This window comes from Empidonax traillii, unplaced genomic scaffold, assembly GCF_003031625.1.
Source record: "Empidonax traillii isolate 1590-97213 ecotype Southwest subspecies unplaced genomic scaffold, ASM303162v1 scaffold114:size1751661, whole genome shotgun sequence".
NCBI classification, from domain to species: Eukaryota; Metazoa; Chordata; class Aves; order Passeriformes; family Tyrannidae; genus Empidonax; species Empidonax traillii.
In genome coordinates this window covers 127836-146638 of record NW_020955307.1, presented here as the reverse complement: position 1 = coordinate 146638, position 18803 = coordinate 127836, and the positions used below count along the sequence as shown (strand labels likewise).

The 18803-nt window shown below is 43.4% G+C and overlaps 1 protein-coding gene across 2 annotated transcripts in view; it reads left to right on the top strand.

The window, feature by feature from the left end:
• Window positions 1–3409: 3409 nt before the first annotated feature.
• The window catches only part of SYDE2 (synapse defective Rho GTPase homolog 2), a 29130-nt gene continuing 13736 nt past the window's right edge, over window positions 3410–18803 (top strand). For both annotated transcript variants that reach the window (XM_027882881.1, XM_027882880.1), the window contains exons 1-3: window positions 3410–3518; window positions 6898–7620; window positions 16318–17417. In XM_027882881.1, coding sequence (XP_027738682.1) covers window positions 3410–3518; window positions 6898–7620; window positions 16318–17417 — 1932 coding nt within the window. The remainder of the gene's footprint in view (window positions 3519–6897; window positions 7621–16317; window positions 17418–18803) is intronic.

Below are 18803 nucleotides of genomic sequence, written 5' to 3'. Positions count from 1 at the left end.
TCACATTCAGCACTGTCTGCTTTGCAGCTCCTGAACAAAACAGCCTAAGCTGAAAACAAAAGCTCAGCTTTGACTCTTACTCCACTGGCTCAAGTTAGTTCCAGCCAGATCCTTAATGTTACTTTATCTGCAGGGGTTTTTTTATGTGATCAATGCCAACTCTGTTGGGCAAATACAGGATGCATAGGGATTTAAAAAAAATCCAGCTGCCAACAAGAAAAAGTGCTTTGTAACCACAGTTTGGAATGGAAACAATTTTCTAAGATACAGATCAAACTGTGTTTATAGACTCAGCTATTGGCAGCTTTTCACCAAGCTATTTCCTGTGTGCCTATTGCATAGAGGAATAATCTAAATGCTTAAACTAACATTTAAAACCATACAGAACATGAAGGAAATACTGTGTGAAGCAGCACGGAAAACACAATGATGTTGAACTTTCTTTTGTTTCCATAGCTAATACTCATGGGAGGAGGCAGTAAGTACTGCACACCAAATGCCAGTACTCCAGATCTTTGCAGGATTTGGTCCTTGCTCTGGCCAGTACCTACTTTATACTAATATTGTTTTAATTGCTAAAAGGAAATATCCAAGTAAGAAAAATTTTCAAAAATGCCTCCTAAATTAGAGGAACTTGCTAAAAGTCACATATAGTTCCTTTAAGTGAAGCAAGTTATTATTCCTTAGGAAAATAATTCAGATCGTCTAAGGCAGGTGTAGACAGAAGGAATCTGTTTTCCCATTAAAATAGTTGGAAAATCTGCAGGTCTGAAGATAAGAATCAGGGTAGGTGTAGACTGGTTTGCTCAGTTTGAAATGGTTGCAACAACTTTCTTTTGCAGAAAATCCCCAGAACTGAGGTGCTAGCTGTTTTGAATCTTTCTGGTGTTTTTAAATAGGGCAGATTTCCTCTCACAGACTTCAAATGCCTGTCATTTGCTTCAGGCATCCAAGTGCTCACAGCACAGCTAACCCCCTGATAGCATCAGTAAGGTCAGTGCAGTCAAGCTGTGGTGCCCATGCAAAATTTTAAAGGAATTTTGTTGCTGGTGTTCTGCTCGGCTGGACTTAATTCCTTCTCTCCAAGCCATGTCTCAGCTAGGGAGCATGGCCAGTCCAGTAGAGAAAACTTGAGAGTTGGGAGAGTAGTTTAGGTTGGATGGGACCTGTGGAGACTCTCTGGTCAGCAGGAGCTATGTAAGTGAGCTTGGCCAGGAAAAGACAAGTTTCCGGTGTCTTCAGGATAGAATTCCCACAGCTTTTCTGGGCAACCTCTTTTGGCATCAGATTATGAGATGCACAACAACAACAACAAAAAACCCCCTAACATTTGTTTATACTTTTCTTCTTTAACTGTATGCTTACGGATCAGTTTTGGGAGGTATAGTAAAAGACTTAGCTTTACATACTGATTCCAGCCCAGAAATCAAAGGGGTTTGTTGGCAATGAAAGCTTAACTATCTCAACAGGCAAGATCAGGTTAGAGGAGGTGGCTCTGGGCTTTTCCTTTACTTGGGCCCAGGGGTAATGAAAAAAATGTAATTGTGAATAATCTGCTGGAGATAAATGTGCATGGATTAGTTGTGCACAGCGAGTGTGCTGTCAGAAAAGCACTGATAGTTTTGGTTTTACGCATTTCTTGAATGCTACTTTGCTTGAAATGCAGTTCCAAACCCAGTCCACGGATGCTGCAATGCAGCTGTCAAAAGGGGCAGGATCTGACCCCCCCCGCAGGGACAGAGGCCAGGCCTCTTGGGACTCGCAGCTCCTCCTCTGCACAACAGAGAGTATTGGGACCCTCTCAGCCACCGCCATCTCTTCTGGGATTTTTCCCAACCAAAGGCATTCTGGAATGGTTTTACATCTTGCTCTGAAACTTGTACACAAGTATTTCATAATATGTGTATTTAAAGCAATGCAAATGATTTCAAAAGACAGGATGGCCAAATGGCATTGCAAGTTGTTGCACTGTAACATGATAACTTAGATTTATTTCAGATGAAGAGAAGTCATAACTACTCTGTAATGAGTTGGTTTTACATTGTAGAAATACAGATATTACTGAGTTAGTACTGGTGTCTTACATATAAAGATTCAAAATCTTAATGTAATTTTGTTCTTCAGGAAGACCTAATTTCAGATGAGCAAATTATTAACCCTCCCCTCAAAATTTGGTAAGAGAGGAAATCTGTGAGTATGTGCAATGGTCATGTGCTGCAGTTGCTTTCTCTGGAACTGAATGAGCACTTCCTTTGGCCCAGTATTTGAGGCAGTGCTGTGCAGGATGCATGGAATGCCTGCCTGCTCCCAGCTACCTTCTGCAGGGAGCTGACAGCCAACCTACGACCAACAGGTAGGAGATGGCAATTGATCCTCTGCTCTCACCCACCACAAGGCAGATGCATTGCAGATGGTTTGTAAGGTATGTCACATAAAATGCTGCAAAATACAGTCCTGAAGCTGTTTATAATGAAATTAAATGCAGGAGACGTAGATGTCTGCAGGTAGAAGTTAATGACCAAAACTGTCTCAGTACTTTATCTTGATAAAAAAATCAATGTCATATAATTTCCCAAGCTTGGTTTTGAAGGGCTGTGTGCTTGCTAATGGAACTAATGCAGGATGTGGCTGAGCAGCTCGTACACCAGAAATGCATTTTTGCCCACTTCAGCAGCCTCAGCACATTATTCACGCTGTCCTAAAGCTGTTTGTCTTCCACCTGTGTGGCATTTTGGCTGGGACAGTAAGGGCTACTAACACCGAGGCCGCTCCATCCTGGTTCGCTGGCATCGCTCAGCTGAGGAGCTGCTGCTCCCCACACGCCAGGCCTGAGGGAACAGCAGAAAACCTGCCGGGCAGCGAGAGCTGCCACATGTACAGCCTGAGCCCAGCGGGAAGATACAAGTTTGCAGCCTACAGACTTGTTTCTTTGGGGGCGATGTGTGTGTGTGGGGGAGAGAGGAACATCAAGGGAAAAGAAGTATGTAAAACATGCTGTGACTACTTTGGTCTTTGTCAAGAAACGCTATGCACATGGCTGCCGGAGGAGATGGTGCTGGGGGCTGCAGGGAAGCAGAGGGTGCTGCTGAGGAGTCCGTGCCGAGCACACGGGGGGGTGCGCCGGCCCGGCCCGTCCCTGGCCCCCACAGCGGCTCCGCTTCCCCCGGGGGCCGCGGCGACCCCCGCGCGGGGCGGGCGGGGCGGGCGGGCATGCGCAGTGCGGGCGCCCTCTCACCCCGCTCAGCTATGCCAAGTATGTGCGCGGCGGAGCCGGGGCCGGGCGCGCGGGGCCGCGGCGCCATGGGGCAGCGCGCGCCGGGGCCGCCGCCGGGGCCGCCGCGCCGGGCGGGAGCTGCGGGCAGGCCGGGGGGCAGCGCCCGCTGAGGGCGGCGGGGCGCCAGCGCCAGGCATGGCCGACCCGCTCCGCAGGACGCTCTCCAAGCTGCGGGGCAGGAGGTCCCAGCGAGGCGCGGCGGCGGGCGCCGGGCACCGCCACGGCGGAGTCTGCGCCCCACACGGTAAGTGTGTGCCTGGCGGGGCTCTGCGTGCTCGGCTCCGGCTGTCGCCCGCCCGCGGCCGTCCCTCCACCTGCCGGGAGCGGGCGAGCGAGGAGCCCCGCGGGCGCCGGGATGCGCCGAGTCCGCTGTCCGGAGCGCGGGGGCCGGGCTGGAACTCAGGTGTCGAATCGGTGCCGTCCCGTCAGTGCCTGCGTTTCTGCCGGGGAGTGGGAGTTTCTCGTTAAAGTGAGAGATTCTGGAGTTTAGACCAGCGCTGCGTGCTCGTCCCAGCTCGTTCTCGTGTCCTACAGCTGCCTGTCAGTGCTTGGCTGCAGTTTGCTCCTGGGGTTGGTGGGTTCGTTCGTTTTTTAAAGATGCGGTAGAAATCTTACAGACCAGTTTTCAGTTTGAATACATAGTAGGTGTATTTTACGCTTTTGCTAGGAAACTTGGTGAAAGAGAACGTGTTTTAAGTATCAGCCTGGAGAACTGTGGATTGTTTGATCCATATATGGAGAGGCTGGAAAAAGCTGTTCCCCGCTTCCATAGTCTGCAGAGCAGGGCATGGCATCGCGGTGAGGTGTATTCTGTGCCCACGGAGTCGGCATAATGTCAGTATTGACCTCAGTTGAGCGAAAACATTGAAGCTTTGGTTTCTGAGCATACAGTCGTTGTTACTGCCATGGCTTACTTTGAAATACTGATTTATTTAGGTTTTTGTAGATAGAGTGACCACCTGACTTCTTTTTTTTTCTTCTTAAACACTGTATTGAAGCCTTTGGAGAAGCAACCATTGTCACATTCTGTATTTGTGTGGAGGCTTGGTCATAACTATATCAAATATAATATTATATATATTAAAATACTCAGTAGGCAGCATTCTTCTGAATGAAACATTGCTCTAGAACAAAAAGTATGTACCTGACCAGTATGTCTCTCAAAACTCTGTGTTTATGTAAAATTAACTCATTTCTATAACAGCTCTCAACATTGAAAACTTGCTCTGTGATATCAAACCACTGGTTGTGCAGATACTTGCAAGTGAAGCAGTTTGTTACTAAAATAAACACAGGCATAAGGGCTTTCAGGATCAGGGCCAAGTTCGAATAAAGGGGAAACAGCGCTTGCAAATATTGTTAGCAAAAGCAGAAACTGCAGTTGGGAGATGTGTGTTTAAGTATATAATTTGGATGAGTTTCAGTGAGCATTTACAACCAGTGACCTCTGGCAGCACGTTGGCTAATTCAGAGACGGGGTCGGCCTGAGTAGTGCGGTAGGTGGCATGTCTCTGCAAGCAGCAGCGCTGCTGGAGTGGGCTGAGGTTCGTGGTTATTGATGTTTCTGCGGGAAGCTCTTGCAGATGGCTTGTTATCGAGATACCCGGATGGATGTTGAAAACAAAGTTGAGTTTGCTGCTTCTGGGACCAAAGGGCAGCCTGAGGCTGATGCCAGATGTGTCGCTTGTGTGTACTTTTAGGCACACTGCACTTCTTAGGAGGACACTGTTTTGGGAGTTGTGGGCTGTCTCAACCAGTGTGGAAGGGCCCACATTTCTACAGCAAAGCAGGAAGTAGCAGATATTTTTGTTTGTGGAAATACAGCTCTCAGATACTCCATCTCTTTGTCACCAGATCAGGGACAACTGTTTGGACGAAAGCAAGGACTTTGGGATAGTTGTCACTGTCAGGAGGATGCCTGCCTGAAAAGTCCTCAATCTAAACAGACTTCTTGGAAATGTAGGAATAGCCCTATGCCCAGTGTAGATTAGTTTCCTATCCTTTTGGTTAGTTTTTATTGAAATAGTAGTGAAAGTGTGTAAGGGGGAGCTTTTACAATGGTATGCTTACATTTCCAGGCTGTGGGTGGGGGAAGTAATATGGTTGCTGGCAAATCACTGAAACTTTGATAGAAGTCTGCGTTCATGTCTTCCTCAGATTCTGTTAACTGACCAACTAAGGCCCCAGTGTAGCAAAACACTTCAGTGGAGGTGTGCTCAGGCTTCAAAATATTCGTGCTTAATTTTGTTAATTCTTTGAAACAAGTTAATTCTTCAAACCACAAACAGTTATTATATTGCATTTTAGCTAAACAAGCAAACCTTACTCTTTTGAAAAATCGCCAAGTGATGAATCTTTCATCAAATAAAATGATGGTTTTTCAGATCTTATCAAGGATCTCTTCTCCCATTAAAGTACAAACCTAGAATGAGGGTCAAAGGGAAGGTGTTCAAACGACAGTCTTTTTCATGTCTTCCTCTCAATCAGTGCACTTGGCTGGATTTACAGAGCTGCTCCTGGAGTCCTCCAGAGAGGTGTCCATATTTTAGCAGCATCCATTATTGATGTGTAAATAATTCTTTGCTTGGAATAATGCCCAAGCAGTAACAAATAGCTGCTTCCATCGCAAATTTCCAATTGCAGAGGGCTTCACATGAAAACAAATTGGTTTATGAGAGCCCAGTTATCTCCATTTAGCCTTAGTGGCTGAGGATACGCTCTCTGGGTTGTCCTCCTGTTTTTAATTTGGATGTATTTGCAGCTTTCCTTTCCTAGTCCTAGAGCAGTGTTCCCAGCTCCCTGGCCGGGATGTGCAGCTGTGGTGCCCTGCAGCCTGCCAGGGTATGGCACTGCTGCTGAGCAGACCTTGGATCTGACAGGGGGCTCAAGTGTGAGGGGCTCTTTCAGTGCACAATTAAATGTTTGGCTGTTGCTTCAAAGAAACTATGTCAAGTGTTGGGAACAGTCAGTGGAATTTGTTTAGTAGTTTTCTGAAATTTTGGTTGTGTAAAAACTTTTCTAAATTTCTTCTTTCTCCTTCCTTCTTCTCATGATGGTGCATTTTATTTCCCCCTAAATCAGGGGATACTTCTGTCTTAATTGTCAGATAAAGCTGGTGAGGACAGCCCTTTCTGCAGGTTTTTGTGCAAGAGATATCTTTGCCTTTATTTATATAGAAATCCAGAAGTGAATCTGTGTGGGGTTTTTGTAGACATTTAAGCGGTACACTACACCAAAGGTAGGGATTATTTCTTCGTTGGCGTAACTTAACTGGAGAAATACTGTGTAGTGCCTTTTCAAACCAATTGTACCTGAACTTGGCAGAAAAAAGCAGCCATTTCTGTGGAAGTATGCATGACCTTTCAGCAAAGCTATCTCACTACCATTTATCTAAATTACATGGTGTTAAAAACACAGCTAAACAATCCTGACTCTTTATTAGTTATGTGCACATTCTGCTTTGACAGGCTGAAATCTAATTTTATGATCATATCAACTTATCTTTTGTCCTTTCGGATGAGGTCTAATGCAAGTGTTACATGACAGCAAATGTGTTTGTCTGTCAAAAGCAAAACAATATTCTAAACATTTGTCTTTCTTTTTGTCTGTCTTTCTGGGAACAGATTTAATAGAAAATGTTTACATAGCCTCGAGAAGCAGGAAGGAGCCCAAGTGCCCCCAGGCCAGCGAGGTCCCGGAGCACAGGCCGCAGGTGAACAGCATTACCGTTTCTAAGAAACGCAGCTGGCTGCAGCAGAGCGCACACCGGCGGCCTCCCCCTCCTCTGGAAGAAGAAAATGCCTGTAAGGAAGTGCATGGGGCTGTTATCCCGCTACCCAAATCCCCCATCCCACTGCCTGAACCTGCAGTGCCATGGGCTCCTTCCACGTCACCAGTGGGGCGGGAGCGTGCCGTGCGAGGCTGTGTCGTGCCGAGCACAACGAGCCCCACCACAGCGAGGAGCACTGCCTTGGACTTGGGTGAGGACAGCGACGCGAATGACGAGGGAGAGATATGGTACAACCCCATCCCTGAAGATGATGAGCCCGACTTGCTGGGGGTCCACCCTTCTGCTGTGAATAGCCTTGTTGCTGTGGGCTCCCCATCAGTTCGGTACAAACCCCACCCTGTCGGTGACTCTGGGATGGCCACAAGTCCCCATGAGTGTCCCACACGCTCCATGGAGAGCTCGGGGAACAGTTGGTCAGTGCAGCCTGCTGAAGGGAGTCAGGCCGATGCCGCACATCCCGTGGACCATGTGCAGCAGCACCGTCAAAAGTTTGCCTGCAAGGCTTCCAGTATGCCAGCAGCAGAGGACAATCCTACCTTTAAGTGCCCTTCAACAGGTAAGAGTGTTCAGGAACATAGGTGTTGTGACCTTTATTGTCTTTTAGAGGAATAATAAACCCTTGTTATGTCTCTTCTCTTTCTCTTCCTTTTACATTATCAAGCAAATTTCAGATGGAAATGCATGTCAGGTTCATTGAAAATGACTCAAGTTGTGAGGCTGATAGCTGTGAAGTGTAGAGCTGCACGATTGTTTTTCAGTCAGTCTGTTCATGGCATGTTAAGGTGTGGTTGGCCTCTGTACTCTTTGGCTCCCACCTCACTGAAGACAAAGGTTTTACAAAGCGAGCTTGATGAAGCCTAGTAATGTGAGGACACAGTGGGTTTCCTTTGTCAGTTGGTGTCCAGCCCTGGCCTTGGATTCCAGCCTCAAAGCTACTTAATGTCTGCACAAGTTTTTTTAACTTGCTGTCTGGGACTTTTTAATAAAGACTTTTTCGAAGACCATATAAATGCTATTCATCATATCGCTTTCTGTAATTACTGTCTTGTTGACTGTCTCAGGCTAATCTAATAGACTGGAGGAGAGTGGTTTTCACTTTCAGAAGCCAGCTTCTTTGTTCCTTGTTATCTTTGGCTGAGTATTCAATAGTCTCATTTCCATAATTCCATTAGTGTGTGAATTCAGCATCTTATTAAAGATTTTTCCCAGTCTATTAAAAAACCTCAAACAAATATAAAACCACACCAAACAAAAGTAAGCAGAAAAAAAACTCCCAACCCTTTCCAAAAAGGTATTATTTTTAATTACTTACGTGCCTTGTATTATCTTGACCTTAACTCTAGTATCCTGTTAAAAGTTAGAAACAGCTTAAAGTTCAGGAGACAGGGAATTCCAGGTCCCCTCTTTGGAGACAGTTCACACTCTTTTAGCACTGACATTGAAGAGCCTGTATTTCTGCCTGGCTCATCGATCAACAGGGAGGGCCTGAAACTTTGGCATGGGAGCCCAGGTGTGCATCACCCTCCGGAGGAGCCCTGCATTTGGGTTGTCTCCATCCAGCCTTGCCATCCTGGCAGCCTCTGGCCCTGTGTCCCTGTGCATCGGGAGCTGCAGTGACTGGATTCCCAGTGCAGAGATTACTTTTGGGAGTAGGGTTTGTTTTCAAAGGCACCAGAGCAACCACTGTAAACAGAGGAATCAAAAAACGTTTGGTCTTTTGGGGGCTCACATTTTGTTCTTTCTGTAGAAATGCTGCAGATGTAAGCGTATTTGTAGTTGCAAAGTGTGTTAAAGTTCTTGGGCATTTATTTAGAAATAGCTCACTTTGTAAACTGCATTAAATACTTAGACTTGTTTTATTTGCTTACCAGACATGAAATATCATGTTCTTTGGTAGATTTTTGTCTTTGCTGGGGTTCTAGATGCTTTGTAGAAGTCAGTAAACATGGTTATTTAGGAAGACCATGTGTGTCCTACAAACTGTTTGCCTCCCATTTAGGTGGTTAATCTTCAATACATGGGTGACTATTTCTTTTTTTAAGAAATAAATCTCTTTTTGTAAGAAGAAAAATGCCAAAGTTGTTTTCATACCAAAGAACATTTGTTTCTAAAAGCAAAGTTGCCCATTTCAAGTGTCTCATGAAACCAGGAGAGAAATTATGAATTTCACCTGATTTGTTTGTTATGCATTGAGTTAATTAAGGTACTTCAAATGCAGCTCTCCTTTTGCATGTATTGGATGGTGATCACATTGAATAGATTAATTGATGATGAAGTAGATCCCTGCTGCTCAGTAATTGGCTTTATTATGGAGAAGGGGCTTAGTTCTTTTTAATCCGGTTAAGGTATCTGCAGTTATTTTCAGTCAAATTTAAAATGACAGCTCATCCATACAAAATTACTCCATGAAGGGCAACATGGCCAATTTAACTTTATTTGTGTTAGGACCTTGTTTGAATTATACGACTGGTATGAAATGGATGTCTGTATTCATAGAGAGCTAGATACATTAAGCAGTAACTCCTGACAAATAAGCAATTACTGCTTCAGGGAAAAGTCTGTTTACCATTCTTATTGGTACGATTTTATATATGTTAATATTAGTTAGCATTAGAGCCTAAATATTAGATTTTGGAAAGTAGAGACAGAAAAAAGTGGGGCAGTACAAAATCCAGCAAAATACATGCAGTTGTTCATTTTATTGTTTGCTGGTTTATTTGGACAGTGGAATCAATTTTATCTTTAAAACTTTAAACATCGCTGCTTTATTTGGATTTCCAATTTTGTAGAGAGGAAATGGTAATTTTTTTTCTTTTTTCTTTCCCTTTTTTTTGTTATTTTTTAAGTCTTTTTATTAGGAAGAAGATTAAGCAAAAATAAATTATAGAATTCAGTTATCGGGAGTCTTTCTAAACAGAGCATCAAATAGGTAGTTCCTGTACATGTTACCAATAAAATGGGTCATAGTTGTAGAGGTGCTAAGTTGTCCCATAGTCTTAATTTACACTGCTAGTTCCTGGTGTTGATCTGGCTACTTTCTACAGAAAATGCCATTTATGTTAACAGGATTTGTCAGGTAATTCCTTAGTGAATAATTCTGGCTTTGTTGGCTTTTAAAAAGAGACTGATTAGAAATAAGTTGCCCTTACAACAGAGCTTGGGAAAATAATTCTTGTATTTTATTTATAACACTTAGCCATAAGGTAAGAGTGAGAAGGTAACTTGATTTCAATTTAGTAATGTAGAAACACAGCAGCAGCTTGTGCTCTTGGGTCTGTGAGAGACGACTTTAAGTGGAAAGGACCGTGTAGGCTGTTTTTAATTATGTGTCTCCCTGCACAGGCAAAATGGTTATGATTGGAAAATAGGAATGTTTTTGTTATAAATGCAGTATGAGACTTTCTGTATCGAGGTTTTTTGCATTGTAAAATGCTAAAGTAAATTTTCTTTACAGCTCTTTAGGATTTAACTCTGTGTTTTTACATTTGTGTGTATCACCTGCAAATTGTTGATGTTGAATAAAAACACCCCTTTGTAATGTTGGCTCCTGTGATAGATTTACATTGTGGAGCTCTGAATAGTACCTTCTGAAGAATTTGTAATATTTTTGCTTTTGGGGAGGATTACTGTTGGGATTAGTGTCCACTTAATCAGTGGAATCATCTCTTGTGTATATGTATATCAGAGACATCCTGGTAGGACTTGTGTATTGTAGGTTACCAGGATCTGGACTGTGCTTTTGCTACTGAAAATGTACTTGTGTCTGAATGGAAAATCCTGGTAAGGATCTCTGTCAACAATTTTTTTTCAGTGTTATGGCAAGTGAAGATTTATACCATATTCCCACTTAACCCTGATATGTGCCAACTAGAGCTTGACTTAAATAGTATTAAAATGACAGCGCTCTTTCTCCACTTAGACTGTAACCACTATCCTGCTTTCCAAGTACATCTTTTGGGACCGATGCAGGCAAATATTTTGAAGCTTCCAGCAATATGTGTAGAGGACACTGGGCAGCACATACTATCTACAAGTTTCCTTCCACATACTGCAAACGCTTAATTTTTTTTCAGATGGAAGATGCTTTGTGATTTAACTGTTTTCCAAGTACAAGGAACTTTGGTCTCATGAGGCAGAAAAACGTTCGTGTCGAATATTTGTGTGGTGTTTGAGATATCAAAGTGGTTAAGTGTGTGGCAGAAAGGTCCCTCTGCTCCCTCTTTCTCCTACAGAGACAAAGCCAGATTTTCAGTGGGTTTTTTGGGATTTTGTGCCCATGCTTTTGAAGGTCGAGGGCTTATTTATGCACTTGTTTTTGATCCATGGGCCGACAATACTCTAAAGATCTGCTGGTGAAAGAGGCTAAAGGATGTAGCAGCTGTGGAGTGGAAACAGTTAAAATAGTTACTGCTTTTTCATTTTCTGATTTTTCCTGGGTAACTGCTTTTATCCTCTGGCAGGGGAAGTAGGGGCAAAGCTGCTTTTCTTGCCATGAAAGACACAGTGAGGAGAGGAAACCTTTGTGAGAACAGCCGGAACAGACAGTGCTTGGCATCAGCTGCGGGGCTGCCGCGAGTGTCTTGGTGTGGCTCCAGCGCCAGAGTAGAGCCAACTGTGGCTTATGAGCATCGCAGGATCATTAGTGTTTAAAATATCTACAACAAACTCATGCTTCTTTGTAGATACTGAACTCTTTAAGTCTGGTCAGGGATCTAAAGTGTTTGTTTCCCTCTGTACTGAGGTACCGCTGTGAAGGATGCTCTGAGGATTGCCACTGTGATGGAGAGCAGGCCGTGGTCAGGCTCTTCACATCTTGGAGTGCGTGATAGGCTGTAATCGCTTCCCATTTTAATTAATGCACTATTTAAAGCAATTTATTTTATATCTTTTGCTCCTACAAAAGTGATCCTGGGGTTGATGAGTTCATCACAGCCTAATTAATGTCAGTGTTTATAGTATTTGAAGAAAACAAACTATCTTTAGAGAGTTCTTAGATTTTTTATTTTTTAAAAAATTTCTCTATTCCTTGACTCTAAAGCATTATGTGAGATAGAACTCAGACTGCATTGATCAAATTATTTAATTTATATAGGGGTAAAACTTTTTTACAGGTTAAAAACAGAGATTCTTCCATTTGTATATAAATAGTTAAGATGTTACATAGAAATAGTTGCTTTCTATCTCAGTTTTTTAAAGTTCTCTTTAGCTTTTCTAATTTTCTTTTGCCCAGTTGCTGAAGTAGATAGAGGTTACGCTTTCCTTGTATCTTAATTGAAGTTGCTTGAATTTGATATATCATGAATTCTTCTCTCGATGCCATTTACGGTTCTGCTCTGAAATTTTAAATCAGAACAGGTCTAGAAATATGCCTGCACCTGAGGAAGTTAACAGCCTTTGGCATAAGGAGAGTAGAGCTGTCTGTGTCAGTTGAAGATCCAGATCAGTATTTCTTGTGGAATCTACCAGAAAAACAATAGCCCTTTTTCACTCACCCATTGTTTGCTATGAGAACAATTTTGAGATATTTGGGCTTTTCTGTTTAGATTAGCTGCTTTTTCACTTTTGATAATTTTCCCACTTCATCTTTAGATTGATTTTAGAAAAAAAAAAAAAAAGTAAAAAAGCATGGAAAATGTAGGCGGAAGGGACATTCAGCTTTGAAAGTTATAACCACTTAGTGTAAACTGTATTTTTTTTCTTTCACTTTTCAGAATGAAATGGCTTTGCTCTTCAATGCTAATGCTATTCTAGAGATGCTTTCAGTGTTAGATGTAGTGTACTTATTATGTCCGGAGAATCGTAGGAAAAATTAAACTACTACTCAGGTTTATTTTGGTGGGAACTCAGCATTTCCATTAGTTATGAGAGTGGCTATTTGATACTTCAGTAGCTTGCTGTAATAAACAACTGATAGCTTTCTGACTTACTCATTCACCTCAACTTACTGTCCCAAAAATAAATTACATGTTTTTTAGGACTATTAAAATGACTCAGAAACGCAACTTTAAGCAATGAGGAATGTGACATGTATAATAGGGTAGTCAGATGTGCCTGTAAAACAGCATGTGTTGCTGGCAGTCGGTGTGACAGTGATATATGTGCCCAAGCACATGTAAACAGCATTAAGCAGGGTCAGACAAGCATTTTTACTGTGCTAAATCACTGCACATGTCTGGCAGGGGCTGTGTTGTAACTGCTTAAGAGAGTCTGATGCTCTCTTCCCTTGGGGCAGTGTTGTGTAGGAGTATTCAGTGCCAGCCTGCTTGGCTTAGGGGACAGTAGTGATTGTCCTGTGGACACTTGGATGGATGGGGTGGGAGAAGGGGGCCTGGGTTTGTGAAACCCTGTGGGCTCTTCGTGTCTGTCCAGTCGTGGAAAGGCTTTGCTTTCACGCAGCCATAGTGCTGAGCAAAGTGAAAGGTGGCTTTACTGCTTGAGCTGAACACACAGCTGATGGAAGCAATTGCTTAGGGTCATTTTGACTCAGATTGTGTTGTCCTCCAAAAGCTTTTTTTTTTTTTTTCCCCCTGTTACTCATACTGCTAAAGCATCCAGAAGGCATAAGGTAAATGCAGTAAAGACAGTATCTGATAGAACAGCCCAGGTTGGAGAGGGCATGAAATGATCATCTGGCCCACCCTTCGGTGGGAGGGGGAGCCTAGATGAGACTACCTGGGAGCCTAGATGAGACTACCTGGGAGCCTAGATGAGACTACCTAGCAGCCTGTGCAGTTGCATCTGGTGGGGACTCTACCACATCCCTAGCGAGGTCACAGGATTTGAGGGTTCACACCGTAAAAGATAAATTATATACGCATATAGATAGCTGCATATGTAAAACCATTCCCACACTGCCTTGGTGCAACAGTTGTCTCTTATGTTTCATCTCCTCCTACCACCCTTTTGTAAGGATATTTTTATTGTCTGACTGCTGAGATGGGATGTGCAGTGGCAGAGCAAGGGGGGACAGCGACAGTGAGGAGCCTGTTTGCAGCAAAGTCTTGTAACCTGGTCTAGGGAAGAGGTGCATCTCAGTTCCTCTGTTACCCTTGTGAGAAGGCTGTGTCAGATGGGTAGTGAACTGTTACTGGACTGTGCTCCAACTCCTTCTGCAGCTTGTTCAGAGTTGTCATGTACACTCTCTTAAAATTGCATGCATACCTCAGCACATTGCTGGCTTTAGTGGAACAACACGTGGCTCAGTGCTGATGGGAATACCATGCAGCATAATACTCGACTGTTAAGTTTCTTCCAGCCACATATTTCACTTTAACTATTTGGTGCTGAATGCAGCAGAAGTTGGACACATAAAAGTTGTAGTGTTAGATTGACTCTTCGGTTTTAATGAGCTGGGGGGAAGTTTAATTTGCTGGCTTGCTTTTCCAAGCCTGTGCCAGAGGCTTTTGACAGAAAGGGAAGATTAATGTTAGAGGCTGCAGCGTGGCACTGATTGCTGCAGAGCACTCCAGGCCAACCCACCAGTGGGACCGTGTGGTGATTTGCAGTACAAGGGAGAGCTTTGTGTGTTTTTATCAAACACCGCATTTCTAACTCACTGCTTGCCAGAAAAGCACAGCAGGCGTGCTAGAAATAGCCCTTCCCCGGCAAGGGAAGTACTTCCATGAGATGCAGGACTGAGTGAATTTTCCTCTCTTCCTCTGGAAAACAGATTTCTATGCATTATTCTTCATAACTGAAACTTTCTTTTATAAAGATACGCTTTTAAGCAACTATCTGCAAAAGTTATTTAAACCAACCCCTTCTGTTGAGGCTAGAACCAGCTTCCCTTTCCCTGGGTAGCAAGGGGGGATGATGGATGAATAAAGGTGTTTGAGTCTCTCTGAGCCGCCTGTGCTAATTGCATCACACAGGATTAGTGTGCTGAGGGGCTCTGTAGCACCTCAGCCTGCACAGGCAAGTCCTATTGGGAGCTGCTAAGATTTGAAAAGTGATAAAGGATGGCTATTGCTAGCAAGAGCTACTCTTGGTTTCTCAAAGGATAGAGAAGTGACTAAGTGAAAGTACTCACATAGTTTTATTAATATCTATCATTCTGGCCTCAGTTTCCCTCTTGCATACTTCCTTAACTCGGGTAAATTGATTGCCTTTCCTACAGTCATTACTGCCTCATGCTGGTGAAAGTGAGAATGGCTTGAGCAAAACTTGGTATTTGCATTTCATTGAGTATTGGAGCGTGAAGTGAACCACAGGTTCCTGTCTGTGTGCAATACTGGCCTATGTCTGATTGTGTTCCTTAATTAGCTGTCTTTTACTGCTAAATGGAGGGAGTATTTTTTTTTCTTTTGCCCTCTTTAGCATCAGTGCCTGCTGCTTTTTTTCTTGTTGTTTTTTTTTTTTTTTTTTTTTTTGTGGTGTTTTTGTTTTGGTGGGGTTTTCTGTGTGTGGTTTTTTTTATTATTATTTGTTTGTTCTTTGGGGCGGGGGGGGTGTGGGAGGTGTACCTTGAAAGTTGGGTGATTTCCCTCGAGAACATCTCTTGGGAACTGTCTAACATCAAGCCCTGTTGTGGGATGGTAGTCCCAGGAAAGATGGAAGGTTGCTGGCAGGCAGTGAAATAAGGCAGTGCAGGATGCAGCTTTTGGAAGGAATAAATCCTAGTTGTGTTCTTCCTCTTCTGTCCTGCAGCAGAAAGAAGGAGCTGAGAGAAATGGAAGATAAGGTGTAAAATTGCCTGCATCTACACAGGAGAGATTTAGGGCTCTTCGAGGTAATAGAGGGACATGTACAAGAGACATATTCTTTATTAGAGACAAATCTTTCCTCTAGGCCGAAGAGGAGTGGCAGTGCTGATGTGTTGGCTGCATAGACAAGAGTACCTTTGCCATTTTGTGGTGTTTTCCCATTTAAGTCTGGTTTCGTTGCACCTGTGCCCCAGGAATGCAGCTGTGTATGCTGGTGTGGGGGATGCAGCGCAAACGGATCGAGCTGAATGCAGTGGGTGAGATCGCTCATTTGTTTATATGTAGTTTCTGGCCCTTTCAGCTCCATAAAGCAGAACAAATCTGGCTTTTGATGATTAATTGCCAAATTTGGCTGAACGAGTCAGTAGAGCACAGCTTTCTGAATGCTTGTGAACATCTGGCTGAATGAGTGATGGTTGTCTGAATGAATTGTGCTTATCAAGTTATGACAAATCAACGTTTCCCCTAGTTCAGGATTTATTTTTTAATTGTCAAGAAGTGCAGTTACTGAGCAGTTTGAATATGATTATTCCTTCTCTTTTCTTCCAAAGGTTTTGGAGCTGCTCTTACACCCAAGGCTGACATACCCTCCACAGAGGTTTCTCCTCCAAGTCCTAGTCCTCTGAAAAAAAGCGGATCAATCAACTGGCCTTTCCCTGATAGAATTAAATCTCCCAGGACTGTGAGGAAGCTTTCCATGAAAATGAAAAAGCTGCCAGAGCTGAGCAGGAAGCTGAGTGTCAAGGGAACTTCAAGCCATAGTAGTTCAGATAATCCTCCTTCCCTGCCGAAAGGTAGCTGCCGGGGTACAAGCCATACAGTGTCTTTGCCATCTTCTGGAAACTCAGCCACAGCTGCCAGCAGGAACGTGATAAGTCGTTACCATCTTGACAGCAGTGTGTCATCACAACACACTTTCAAAAAGAAAAGCTCAAGGAGCTCCAAATCCTTCAACAAAGGTGGTTACCTCAGTGATGGTGACTCTCCCGAACTCATAACAAAATCAGGTAAACACAGGCAAGAAACCAAGTGTGGGAAAGGAAAGGAGAGCCTTCCAAGTAACAGTGGTAAAACTGAAATAGATATTGATGCCTTCAGACACTACAACTTTTCTGATCAGCCCAAGTGCTCTCAGTACATCTCTGGACTCATGAGCATTCACTTTTATGGTGCTGAAGACTTAAAACCACCACGAATAGACTCAAAAGATGTCTTTTGTGCAATACAGGTCGACTCAGTAAACAAAGCAAGAACTGCCCTGCTTACATGCAGGACGACATTTCTAGATATGGATCACACATTCAACATAGAAATTGAAAATGCTCAGCACTTAAAGCTGGTGGTGTTCAGCTGGGAACCCACCCCACGGAAGAATAGAGTCTGTTGTCATGGAACGGTGGCTCTTCCCACTCTCTTTCGAGTCACAAAAACACATCAGCTGGCTGTCAAACTGGAACCGAGGGGGCTTATTTATGTCAAGCTGTCGCTCATGGAGCAGTGGGAGAACTCTCTGGATGGCCTTGATGCAGATCGGGAGCCCGTGATGTTTGGGGTAGATGCTCGAAAAGTTGTAGAGAAGGAAAATGCAGGCTTGATGGTGCCACTTCTGTTGCAGAAATGCATTCTGGAGATTGAAAAGAGAGGCTGTCAGGTACGGTGCATATTTTAATGTCTTTTGTCAATATTTCTTTGTTTGGATAGCTGTTGTTGCAGTGTGAGCAGTGAGTGGAAATAGGGAAATAAGAACACCTTCACATGTCAGTTTTTTTTCCTTTGCTGCTTCTGCATGGTGAACACTGGCCATGGCAATGAGGGAAGAATAACGGGACTGTGTGCAATCAATGCTTCCACCTTGCCCTTGTAGAGAAGTATGCTTGACAACAGGAGCTGCTCCCAGCAGTGCTTTAGGACTAGGAGTAGTGAAATGAACCTGCGGCCCGCATTGTGTAGACTCACCCTCCAAAAGCAGAGATGAACTGAGAACTTGAAAATGCGAGCTGAGAACTTGAAAATGCGAGCTGAGAACTTGAAAATGCTTGATTTCTGAGACATGGATCAATGTAGGAACATATGTCTAAAAGCAAAAAATGGTATACTGTTCTCTCCTACCCAAAAGTGAGACACTGTGCAGTGACACAGTGATGAGGAACGGCTCTTTCGTCAAAACTTTTCCTACCTGTGTGCAGTCTGAGGCAAACCAAAGACCTATCTCTCCTATCACTTTGTACACAGCATTAAGATGAGGAAGGAGACCCTGAGGGTCTGAATTAGTTATTTCACCACACTACTGTTCCTTCAGGTTGTTCTCAAAGTTCAGACTGCTGTAAAGCAGTAGTGCCTAGTGTCTTTTCATCCCAGTATAGTTTTATTGGTTGATGTAACCTAATGGCCAAATATACGCATGAGAAACGAGCTATGGAAACAAATCACCAGTTAAGGGATGCTAGACAAGAAGTCTATTAAGAAGGACTATGCATAGTCCTAAAGTCGGATGTTCCCCTTGGCAATTAATTTGCAACTGCTGAGAGGACTCTTGCATGCTGTTCCAGAGCATGTGTGAGCCTTTGGTGTCTCTTACACCTGTTCTCACTCAGGTGAAATTGAGAAGTAGTCACACCTACCACTGTTACTATTTTAAATTGCTGACAGGTTGGATATACTTCCAGGTGTGATGAGATTAACTCTGCTGTTTATGATCTAAGTCATAAACTGTACAGAGAAATGGTAATTCTGTGTGGTTCTTTTGCTGAAAGTCACTGCTGATAATAACTTTATGATTCTTATTGTGAATACTTCTCCTAACATAATGCTAATTAGTGGAGGAGTTTTATTCTTTCCAATGTATGTGTCCCATGGTTTCAGCATTTTATTTTGGGCTTATTAGCACCTAGTCATGCAAATGATATTGGGTAATCAAGGCAACACTGGAAATGAAGCGATTGGGATCTGAGTTATCTGAATGTACCTGGTGCTTTTGAGCATGAAATCTATTTTGTATTTGCACAGGGAGAACCAAAAATGCAAAATGTACTGTTAA